This window comes from Nicotiana sylvestris, chromosome 12 (genome assembly GCF_000393655.2).
Source record: "Nicotiana sylvestris chromosome 12, ASM39365v2, whole genome shotgun sequence".
Taxonomy (NCBI): Eukaryota; Viridiplantae; Streptophyta; class Magnoliopsida; order Solanales; family Solanaceae; genus Nicotiana; species Nicotiana sylvestris.
This window is the reverse complement of record NC_091068.1, coordinates 138,903,826-138,916,747: the sequence shown is the minus strand read 5'-3', so window position 1 is coordinate 138,916,747 and position 12,922 is coordinate 138,903,826. Positions and strand designations below refer to the sequence as shown.

At 35.6% G+C, this 12,922-nt stretch overlaps 1 protein-coding gene across 3 annotated transcripts in view; it reads right to left on the bottom strand.

The window, feature by feature from the left end:
• LOC104217368 (BTB/POZ domain-containing protein FBL11) overlaps positions 1 to 11,981 on the bottom strand; it is a 55,456-nt gene extending 43,475 nt beyond the window's left edge. Inside the window, exons 1-8 of one of the 3 annotated variants that reach the window (XM_070165073.1) lie at positions 11,665 to 11,718; positions 11,528 to 11,578; positions 8,788 to 8,911; positions 7,872 to 7,992; positions 2,548 to 2,689; positions 2,377 to 2,423; positions 1,021 to 1,109; positions 823 to 928 (exon numbers count right to left, since the gene is read on the bottom strand). In XM_070165073.1, coding sequence (XP_070021174.1) covers positions 823 to 928; positions 1,021 to 1,109; positions 2,377 to 2,423; positions 2,548 to 2,689; positions 7,872 to 7,955 — 468 coding nt within the window. In that variant the 5' untranslated portion in view covers positions 7,956 to 7,992; positions 8,788 to 8,911; positions 11,528 to 11,578; positions 11,665 to 11,718. The other 2 variants (XM_070165074.1, XM_070165072.1) reach the window with 2 other exon arrangements.
• Positions 11,982 to 12,922: the final 941 nt, after the last annotated feature.

The window sequence follows — 12,922 nt, the reverse complement described above, 5'->3', positions numbered from 1 at the left end:
GATTCAAATGCATACATAGCAGAGATATCTGTGCAAGAATCATAGGCCTTCAGCTTGTAGCTTTTAGATGTTTAATTTTTCAAGCAATAGTGGCAAAAATTTCCTTTAACCTAAAAGGGATTCAGTTGCTCGTGAGTTTCATTTCACATTAATACCTTCCATATATAATATATTCGTTAATTATCAAACTGGACCACTTTGTCAACTGGAAGACTAGGACTGAGATCAATGCACCTGTAATATTATTACGTAAATCAGATATGCAAAGAAAACCAAACAACTGAGCACCAGCTGCTCCATACTCTTTTCTACAAGAAGATTGAGTGTGAGGTTCAAAATCGGTTAAAAAGGCATGTCATCAACTAAGATAAGAGTCACGCATATGAGATGTCATAAAACAACAAAAACAAAGAGGAAAAAACACTATTATTTTGTTAAAAGAGAAAAAGAATATCCACTTCCCAAATCTTCTTGCCTGTTTTAAAAAAATAACTTCCTGAATCCTCCTTTTTAATTAAGGATATACACTTCCGGGATCTTATAATGCAAAAGTCCAAATCAGCGTTGATTACTAACCTCACCAAGTAAGCTAGACTATTCTTACATGTCCTCCTTACACAGATGGTTAAACCTGATTTGCTAATGCGGTCGCACTTTAGCATGCACCCGTGCATGACTAGTTCCAGTTTTCCTCAATTCTGAAAGAATACCCTGAGAAATTGTTCCCCCCCCCCCCCTTAAGCCTCTCTAGATACACAAAGACAGACAAAATTCAATTGAAAATATCATGTGATTGAACTCAATCCCTCCAGTATCTTATACCTCTGTGAAAATTTCAAGGCGAGCATCCCCAGTGGAGTTCAAAAGATCATATGGGATGGTGTTGGCAGCAAGCCACAGTAGAATAGAATCACAAAGATGTTTCTCGCTGTGAAAAGTCACCATGGAATCAGTATTGCAGTTGAAATAAGACATTGCATCAGGCAACCCTTTATTTTAATAGATAAAGAGAGTACCAACCTGTCTACTGTCAAACAAGGATGCTTTACACAGGAAAGCAACAATTCAAAAGGGACATTGTGAAAGGAGTCGCAAGAAGTCATCCATATCTGCAGTAAGAAAGAAAATTACATCTGAAACAGTTGATGGAGACTAGAAAAGATCCTGTGATGTGACATCGCAACTTAAAATTCAAAATACTTAAAACTAATATGAAGGACAACATGTTTTCACTGGCTTATTTTGGTAAATCACTGCAACTGCTCCTGGGGTTGTTTGGTAGCTAGAAATGTTCCTGCTAATATTTCAAAGTAATACATTTTTTGTTGTTTTGGAAGAACTGACATAAAAAAAATAAAAAAAGACTGAAAAACTGAAGCAGATCTAATGGCATGAAAATTTCTTTAAAACAAATGCGAAGTGACTAACAAAGAGTGAGTAGGTAAATTGGCAGGTGGTGGAGTAGTAAGGGTGTGGAGAAAAGGATGGTTTTCAAAGCAAGTGTGCACATTTTGTCTATTTCTTTTAAAAAATGGTTCTTTCCCTAAAAACATTTTGAGAGATATATTTTTAACAACAACAACCCAGTATAATCCCACTTAGTGGGGTTTGGGGAGGGTAGTGTGTACGCAGACCTTACCCCTACCCTGGGGTAGAGAGGTTGTTTCCAAATAGACCCCCGGCATCCTTCCCTCCAAGAACTTCCCACCTTGCTCTTGGGGAGACTCGAACTCACAACCTCTTGGTTGGAAGTGGGGGTTGCTTACCATCAGAGCAACCCCTCTTGTCGAGAGATATATTTTTAACAAAAAGTAACAAAACAACATTCTCTCACCGGCTTACAATAGTCTCAAAACAAGAACATGAATAGAACCTCTTCCATTATCAAAGACCCCTCAGAAAGACAAATCTGTTGCAGTTACTATGCTGAAAATTTTTCTTGGTAACAACTGTCTCAAAATTCACATTTCATCTAATCCTAACCACATGCGATATTAGTGCTTCCAGATAACTTGTCAAAAAATGAGAACACCATTGACCTGATCATTACATCAAGTGAGTTCTGCAACTAAACAGCAAAATTGTTGCAAAATCTTTTGCAACTTGTCTTTATGGAAGTTGCCAATGGGAAAGAGAAGAAAGAAGCATGAAGGAAATGGAAAAGAGATAGCAACTGGATGGAGGAGAAGAAAAATGAGGCTGGAGAAGGAGCGAAATCAAGGAAGAGAAGGGATGGACAAAGAAACATTAAAGGATGTGCAGTACGGTTTAATCAACCATCCTATAGAGGCATGCTGTGTATATATGCATTTGAATCAAACTAATGAATTCAAGAAAACATTCAACAACAGAACAAAGTACAATTTAAGCACTTACAAAGTTCCTCGCCAGACAATCAGTCAATTGTGGAATAAAATCAGTTGCTGCATGATATCCCATGTTAATCTATAAGAGACAACCCATGGTATCACATTAAAAATGTAATATGAAGAGCAATATGCTGCAATTATCATTTTTCCAGTAACCAAAAATAAAAGACATTGTTACCATTCTCTCTACCATACTCCCAGATATGGATCAAATCTTCTAAATGCAATGGAGGAGGCCAAATCCTGCCTTCTGATATTACATAGTTCAGCCAACTTCGACAAACCAAAAGAAGCTTTTCCACTCCAAAAAATAATGCAGCCTGACGCAATAAGTGTGCAAGATCAGAGATTTAACAAGAAAAATGTCTACGATCAGATATTAGAAATTATTGAACAAACAACAACAGATTGCATCTAATCATGTGTTAGAGACTTGCAGAGCAACTATCCAGTCAAAAGAGACCTAAAGACCTTCAGTTGTGGTAAAACATCAAAAGAGAGAAAATTAAACATCTTTCCAACGTGACATAGAGAAGATTAAACTTTATATCACTCCTTTCTACCCTCTCACCGAGGAAGAGAAAGGGAAAAAAGATCAAGATTCGAATTATTAATGAGAAATATTGACAAGATGTCCTTAATTGACAAAATCTGAATATAAAAAGAATGAAACTTTAAATAAACATGTTTGTAACTTATGCTGCGGACTCTTCAAATCCCCGTCGCATCCGTGTCGACACAACATGGGTGTGGGTGTGGGTGTGGGTATGGGTGTGGGATCCATACCGGATTTGGTTAGAGTCCGAAACTTTTTTGATGCTTTTTTGGACAAAAAACACGTTTCTAATGCTACAAAAAAAAAGTTACATAACTAGGTAAAACGCAGTATAGTACTGCGTATTATTTAAAAATTATATTTTTTTAACTAATTCGCAGTACTATATTGCGTTTTACTAAAACGCAGTACAGTACTGCGTTTCACTTATTAATTTGGGCCCAGCTATATTTTATTAAAGCAATTCGTAGTACTATACTGTGTTTATACTGCGAATTGCTTTAATAAAATAAAGCCCTTTCTTCCTTGGACAACGACAGAACCGAGACTCCCCCATTAAAAAAATTTCGAGCACTGCTGCCCCCCCCCCCCCCCGCGTCAAAGTTTTAAAAAAAATTATGGGCCCCACCCGTCACCTAAAGAGCAAGGAGTGTAGGTCCCACACACAAGACAAGCTTTGGATTCCTTCTTTCGGGTGCAAAAATTCGATTTCAATCAAATTCAAAAAACTTAAATCGAGCTATTTCGATTTTGTTTATGTCGAAACTCGTTTAGTACATGTTTGTATTGTTTAATGTGTTTCCATGTCAATTTGTGTTATGTTTGTGTTTAAATTTGTATCTTATTTATACCCGGATTGATTTATTAGCTTTGGTACAAAAAAATGTTAAAATTTGATAAATTATTTGTATTGTTAATGTTATGTTTTTATTTGGTTAAATAAAAAATTAATATTATTTATTTTGTTTGTTGTTCATATTTGTATTTTATGTTAGTTGTTTTTATATGTAATAGTGACCTTTTAGCGTAGTAACATAAATAGCCTTTTAGCGTAGTAAAATATAGAGCCTTTTAGTGTAGTAAAATATAGAGCCTTTTAGCGTAGTAAAATGTAGAACCTTTTAGCGTAGGGTCTATGTAGTTTAAGTATGTAGTAACTGCAAACTCTATCCAATTACACTTTAAAAAATTAATTATATAATTTATAACAATAAACTTACAAAAGTAACAAATTAATATATGTTGTAAAATTAACTCCAATATCGAGCCTGGAACCCATACATAATTATTCAGTCCAATTCAATAATTTTTAATTTAATTCCTTAAACTAACAAAATTCTAAAAATGTTGAAATTGACACGCATAATAATTAAGGATAATTCGGTGCTACCGGGCCTCAAAAATCAAGCCTGGAACCCATACATAATTATTCAGTCCAATTTTAAACATAATTAATTATTTAATTTATTAAGCTAACAAAATTGTGCAAAACAGCCATATGATGGCTGACAAAGCAACGCGATTGCCCCCAGCGTCACCCTAAGGTCTATAACCAGTAAACTGCCCCATCATATCCAAAAATTGTGCACGCGTCATGGATCTAATGTATTAGGGCAGTGCCACGGCCCGTCCATCTACGCGCAGCCCGTACAAAACCTGAACATCCTCCGGCGTGATGGTGGCCTCTCCAGTGGGCAAGTGAAAAGTGTGCGTCTCCGGTCGCCACCGCTCTACCAAGGCTGTGATGAGAGACCAATCAAGCTGCATCCGTCCAAGCTCAAAAATCGTATAGAAGCCCGTAGCCTGTACGCGCGCGACTACGCGGCATGGAAAGGATGTTCCACGATGAACTCCCACAAATCGTCAGGTCTCCTGGGGCGGAGAGTCTGCATCGATAGCTGTCCCTCCCATACAAAGGAGGACCTATGGTCGCCCTGCAACACTAGTAGCTGATCCTCGGCAGGTCTAGGATGCGCAGGCGGAGGAAAGTCCATGTCGTCTACTATAATTTAAACAAAATTAATTGTGTGTGTTAGTTTAAGGAATTAAATAATTAATTATATTTAATACTGGACTGAATAATTATGTATGGGTTCCGGGCTCGATATTTGAGGCCCGGTAGCACCAAGTTATCCTTAATTATTATGCGTGTCAATTTCAACATTTTTAGAATTTTGTTAGCTTAATAAATTAAATAATTAATTATGTTTAAAATTGGACTGAATAATTATGTATGTGTTCCAGGCTTGATTTTTGAGGCCCGGTAGCACCGAATTATCCTTAATTATTATGCGTGTCAATTTCAACATTTTTAGAATTTTGTTAGTTTAAGGAATTAAATTAAAAATTATTGAATTGGACTGAATAATTATGTATGGGTTCCAGGCTCGATATTGGAGTTAATTTTACAACATATATTAATTTGTTACTTTTGTAAGTTTATTGTTATAAATTATATAATTAATTTTTTAAAGTGTAATTGGATAGAGTTTGCAGTTACTACATACTTAAACTACATAGACTCTACGCTAAAAGGTTCTACATTTTACTACGCTAAAAGGCTCTATATTTTACTACACTAAAAGGCTCTATATTTTACTACGCTAAAAGGCTATTTATGTTACTACGCTAAAAGGTCACTATTACATATAAAAACAACTAACATAAAATACAAATATGAACAACAAACAAAATAAATAATATTAATTTTTTATTTAACCAAATAAAAACATAACATTAACAATACAAATAATTTATCAAATTTTAACATTTTTTTGTACCAAAGCTAATAAATCAATCCGGGTATAAATAAGATACAAATTTAAACACAAACATAACACAAATTAACATGGAAACACATTAAACAATACAAACATGTACTAAACGAGTTTCGACATAAACAAAATCGAAATAGCTCGATTTAAGTTTTTTGAATTTGATTGAAATCGAATTTTTGCACCCGAAAGAAGGAATCCAAAGCTTGTCTTGTGTGTGGGACCTACACTCCTTGCTCTTTAGGTGACGGGTGGGGCCCATAAAAAAAAATTTAAAACTTTGACGCGGGGGGGGGGCCAGCAGTGCTCGAAATTTTTTTAATGGGGGAGTCTCGGTTCTGTCGTTGTCCAAGGAAGAAGGGGCTTTACTTTATTAAAGCAATTCGCAGTATAAACGCAGTATAGTACTACGAATTGCTTTAATAAAATATAGCTGGGCCCAAATTAATAAGTGAAACGCAGTACTGTACTGCGTTTTACCTAGTTATGTAACTTTTTTTTTAGCATTAGAAACGTGTTTTTATCCAAAAAGCATCAAAAAAATTTCGGACTCCTTTAACTACAGGCTATGACCAAAAAGTGTAGATTGATTGGGTATTCGGTTTGATAGCTAGCTCATGAGGTAAGAATTGCCCAAGACGATACAAGGAGACCAAAACACCCATTACCCACCAATATGGGACATGACTCAACACCCCCACTCCCCCTACCTCACGCCCAGGCTTGCAAACTGGACTGTGGACAACATAAATGGGGGTCCAACATCGATAATAATAAATTGAGATAGGTCTGGCTCTGATACCATGATAAATGGACTTTGGGCGTAACTTAACCCCAAAAGCTACCTCAAAGGATGTGGATTGCCCAAGCTATATAAAGAATCCAAGGAACCCATTCATCTCTAACGTAGGATTCCATCCCCCCTTCCCCCCGACGCTCAGACCTGTCAATTGGAGCGTGTAACAATCTATCTTGGGGGCCCAATATCAGGGACTCGGCTCTGATACCATGATAAAGAAATGGATCTTGGACCTAACTATACCCGAAAAGCTAGCTAGGTGAGGATTGTCCAAGTCCATGTAATGAAACAAATATGTCTCCCACCCATCGATGTGGGATACTAACACCCCTACACGCCCAGGCTTAGCAACTGGAGCGTGGACAAGATAATATGGGGGCCACATATGGTGAAACGATTATTTGGTGGGCCTGGCTCTTATACCATGCTAAATGGTCCTTGGGCATAACTCAACCCCAAAAGTTAGCTTAATAGGTGAGGATTGCTCAAGGACATATAAGGAGACAAATGGCCTCCCACCCAACCGATGTGGGACACTAACAATGTTTTATATATATATATATATATATATGAGATTGTTATATATAATGTATGAGAATGTTTTTCTATTACACGAGATGTCTTATATATAAAATATTAGGTGTTTATAAAGAATTTAAGTTTTAATTAGTTTTAGTTCAATAACTTTAACTAATCTATATATATAAATTTATTGTCCATATCTGCACTCCGATCCATACCCCCGAATCAAAATTTATGTGCGGAAGAATTCGACCTCTAGATCAGCATCCATATCGGATACTCGCACGGGGAGTCCGAGAAACATAGTTTGTAACTGCTTTGGAGGGAAGTCAACGTTATCCCAGAAAAAATCCTACTAGGTTACAACATTGCGATGCAAAGACGAACCTTTCCCAAACTAAAGTTGGAGCATGCTTTTGTCCTGGAATACTCTAGCATTGAGCTCAATGCAAACACAGCACATTTTTGGTATGCCGTGCTGAATGAATGATTTAGACCCTAAATTAGATTTCCTCAGTTCCCTACATTTACGATGGAAGACTGAGTTTTTGCAATGATACACATTCAATACCTCCTAGGTGCTGTTTTGATTGATTGAATAAATTACATCATTTAACCCCACCCTCCCAACCCCAAAAAATAGAGGCATGCTGAACTCTTATCCACTACAAGGGCACTACTTACTCCGCAGGCAATATGACCTTACTAGGCTAACAAAAAGTGGTAAAGTACTCTGACAAGTTTCCAGGTGACCAACAGAAAATCAGAAATTCGGTGAAACCTCTTCAGCAGATAAAAGAAATTGTTGACACCTTCAGTGATGAAAATATATTGGCAATTGGAATTCTTACCTCATACAACGGAAGGAAGTTCTCTGAAGTAAGGTCCAATGAACATCCAAAAAGAAACCTCAACATGCTCAAAAGCGACTCCATGTCCCAATGAATAGATATAGAGTCGAAGCAAGATTCACTGGAACAGTTAAACCATAGAATTAAGAGGTAAGGTAATCTCAGAAAAGAAAGCAATTACGTTATAATACTTATTTTAAAAAAAGAAGTAACTACGTTATAATGTTCTTCATCCGCATTATCTCTTGTAACATTCCATATAATGTTCTAAGTATATTCTATATAATTATTATTCCCTCCATTATATTTCATATAACAGTCTTTCCTTTTTAGTACGTTTCAAAAAATTGACATCTTACTATATCTGGCAACTCTTTAATTCTAACACTCACATTTTACCTTTAAAGCACTCTCTTATAAGCATGATATGTCATTCTTACAACCACAAGAATAAAGGTATTTTGGTATGGTATACATATTTAGCTTGTGTCAATAGTCTCTCTTTATTAGTTATACTCCACACATCAAACATTGTCATATAAAATGAAACATAAGGAATAGGAGAATATTTAGTTATCGCTTTAGGAGAAGGAAATAATTGTTTACATATTATACGTACTCTAAAACTTCTATATATGAAGTTATTCTTGTACATTATTATTCACTCAATAGTCAATACAGGAAAATTCATTTAATTCTCTTGTGCTTCACAAGGTGTAAGAACTAAGGGGAGGGAATATCGAAGTTTGAGTTGCTTTCAATCACCAAAAGAGTTTTCTGACAAAAATAGTATGGTGTACGCCCGTCGCTTCAAGATCTTTCATCTGTGTCTCATCCAATCAACCACTACACCTGGAGATTCATCTCGTCGTGATGAACATGATGGTCAAAAAAGGATACTGGTCAAAAGCCATACCATACGATCCCTCATGCTCCAACAGAGTCCATCACTCGCCGGGGCATTCATCTAGTCACCAGCTTTTATTCATGTAATGTTCCATGTTAGCACCACATTAGGTTCAGCCAACGCCATGGTAAACCTAGCCAGCCGCCACATCATTACTCAGTTAGTTCACTCAATAGTCCAGCTAGCCCACGTCAGTATTACAGTCAATGACATGCCAGCAAGTACAAGAACAAAAAAGGTCCTTTGATTTTTCGACGTGCTGGATCTATTTTTCAGTTGGATTTTGTCAAAATCCACTCCTTAAAGTATATCAGAGACAAGTTATTCCTTCTTTTCTAATCATAAATTATATACCGTCAAATAAAAATAGAAAGCCCCTTCAGGAGATCAGTCAATTGTGGTTTCTAATGACAATTGCAACATATTCCTAAAATTTAAGGCCCCTACATATTTGTCTACCATCTCCCTCACACATAAAGGTAATTCAGCTACATATCTACCTCAATCTTCATCCTTTGGCCGACTTCTTGATTCAAGAGTCTCAGACAATATGACCAGTGTCCATGAGCTTGGTTTGGACGTTTTGATGCTGTAGTTCAACAATTTTGATTAGCCCGTATCTAGTCAGATCATTCCATTTTACATCGACACTCTATGCAGATTTGATGTCTCTACCTTGCCATATATGTGGATGATAAATTGTTACTGGAGACGACAGTAAGTATTTAGGTAATAAAATAACATCTCTCACTTACCTCCATACTAAAAATTTGGAATAACGTACGTACTTGTTGGGGATAAAGGTTGGTTAGTCCAATTCATTTGTCTCTCTCTATAGAGGAAATTTGCTCTGGCTATATTGGGCAAAACCGGTATGCCTAACTATCGACCAATCGACTCACCTATACATCCAAAAGTCAAGCAACTTCAAGGCTGAGGAGTCTTAAGATTGGTAAGCTGAATTATCTTAGCACTGTCTAGATATTGCGTTATTGTCAATATTATCAGTCAGTTTTTTCAAGGCACTTGTGATAGTTAATGAGATATAGTGGTACGCTAGATATGGTAGAAATGAGTTCTGAACACCTGGTGCAATTTCTGCGCCTTCACGAATTGGAGTATGGACGCAAATAATCAAGTTGTGGCCTGAATTTCAGAAGTTCATTGCATTGAAAGTTGGTGATGGTAGTAGAATCTGGACAGACGTTTGGTTGGGAGAAGAGAAGCTGATGAATAGATTTCCTACACTGTATAGTTTAATAAGTAACAAAAATTGTACAATAGCAGACTGTTATACAGGGCAGGAGTGGAAATTTAATTTCAGAAGAAACTTCAATGATTGGAAGGTTGATGAAATTTGTCAGCTTTTATATTTTTTGGAACTCGTGATCCTCGATGCAAACAGCATGGATTCCCAAATTTGGATTGATGGTAAGGATGGCAAATTTTCAGTAAAGAGTTGCTATAGACTACTGCAGAAGCAAATAGGTCACCGGGATTTAAATTGGCCATGGAGAATGTTGTGGAGGTCTTTAGCACCTCTTAAAGTTGCTTGTTTTGGATGGATTGTAGCTTGGCGGGCATGTTTAACTCAAGAGATGTTACAGAGAAGAGGAATACCTTTGTGCAGCAGATGTTTTTTTTGTGAAAGTTCCCAAGACTCGTTGGAACATCTTTTTTGCATTGTAGCCAAATACAACAAATTTGGAATCTTTTTCTGAGCATGAGTGGAGTTCATTGGGTGATGCCAAGGAATGTGAAAGACCTACTGCTATGTTGGCAATACCAGAAAGTCAGGAAAGATCTGGAAAAAATTTGGAAGATTATACCCCTCTGCAACTTTTGGACCATTTGGTTGAACGGAATAAGAGATGTTTTGAGAACCAAAGAAATCGCCTAGCTTTTGTAAAGAATAGTTGCCTTCAAAAAATGTCTTTCTGGTGTAAAAGAAATATGGTTGAAAACTTAGATCAGTTTATGGATTTTATAGGTGTTTTGGGAATGTAACTGATGCAGCTATGCTGTAACTTGTAACTTTTTGGGTACCTTCTTGGTACTCCTTTAATGAAACCTTTACCTTATCAAAAAAAAAAATATATAGTGGTACACATCCTTTGATATGATTCAAGAGTAATCTAGGACAAGGAATACTCTACAAGATCGAGGAATTAGTAAAATTTTCAGGTTTGCAAATGAATATAGGGTTGGATCTCCATCAGATAACGACCTACATCTTGATACTTTGTTTTGAGTGATAGAAACCTGGTCTCTTGGACAAATAACAAGCAAAATGTGGCTACTAGATCAAGTGTAGAAGTTGCATATAAAGCTATGGTCCTAACAACACACGAGCTTATGCGGTTAAACCACATATTTGAGTTAATTCAAATGAATTTCAATTTGTCACAATCACGATGTGATAACAACGCATCTAAACCAGTATTCTATAAGAGGACAAAATATATTGAGATTGATTATCACTTTATCCGCGACAAAACACATTCCTCACTCAGTCACCACTATTTACAAATGAATTATGAACCCCGAGGATCACATTTATGTATAGCAAGTTCGGAGCTCATGATCTATACGCTCCAACTTGAGGGGTAGAGTTATTGACCATATTCATATTGTCATGCCCCTTAAAATTCCACAAAAAATTAAGATCAGATTTTGTACTTAATAGTCGAATATTTATTTACCATGTTAGGAATAAGAAATAACTAAAGATGAATTAAAAAAATTATACCTAAAGCTTCCACACAATAGACCGTGAAAATATGACGACTGCTGAACGAGCCTGCAAGTTCAAAAATCAAGTAAAACGAAAAGCAAAAAGGAAACACTTTTTTACAAATGTCGAAGGTTTAAAAAAAGGTAATTTACCTTTGCCGATTAGCTTTAATTTTAATGATTGGGCGATGAGCAAGTGATGATAAGTCCCATTGACTGACTTCAACTGTTGAAATGACAATCTCTTCGTTATCTTCGTGTAGACTGGAGGCGTTGGGGTCGATGCAGTTGAGAATTACAGTCTCGCCGTCTGTTGCATCGACGTTGGACTCCATACCGGAAGTTTGTGTCGCCAGATTTAGGTAGTTCAGCTTCAGTCTTGAGTGGAGTGCAAGAATGAGGAGAATTGGAGGATGTTTGGATGGGCTTATTGGTTTCTGAGCAGTTTTTTAGTTTGTGTATTATTTAATAACGATAAAAAGTGCTTTATTACTTTTAAACATAAAAAGTAGGATAAAAATAAGGCAAAAATCAAAATTTGGGTATAATAACTTATTGATTTTGACTTTTAGCTTAAAAACTACTTTAACTTTTTATAAGCCAATCCAAACACCCTCTAAATTTGAAATCTGAACCTTTAAAATATTATAGTAAATTTCACCCGTATTTGGTTATAAATTTCTAAATTTATTTTAAAATATTTGATTTTAGTAAAGTTTGATTTGAATATGAAAATTCGTTTGGACATCATTTTTCAAAATATATTTCACTTTTTTCTAAAAAAAATATATGAAATGTGACTTATACTCACAAGTTCTATAAACTATCAAAAATACCCAACAATACGAAACAACAAACTTGCTAATCCTGTATATGCAAAACCTTTATCAATGTCATTTATTATCATTATCACAAACAATAGTCCTGAACATAAAGTTTGGTACAAAATTATCATTTTTATAATGAATTACATAATACACTACCCTAAAATCATAACTTGATATTTTAATATCAACTGCCAATAACACAATCACTAGCTACCACAATTTGTCAAATTACAATAACATTACAAGATCCATCGGTCCAAAAAAAAGGATAGTAACTAGCTTGTGGATTAGTTGGTCATAATAGATTGTGAGTTTTTTTTATAAAATACAAAAGTTTGGATACTTTTTGAAATTGTTAAAAAACTCAAATGTAATATCTTTTGCCAAAAATGTAGAGCTAGTTTTGGGATTTGAATATTTTGTTTTCAAAATCTACCAAAATATGGTTAAAATCTATAAACAAACAGGTTTTGCCAAAAAAAATTTGGAAAACACTTAACAAAATTTATGGCCAAACGGAAGCTTCTTTTTTGGCTAATAAGTAAATTTCACTTTAATCTCTTAATTTCTTAAATTTAAAAACA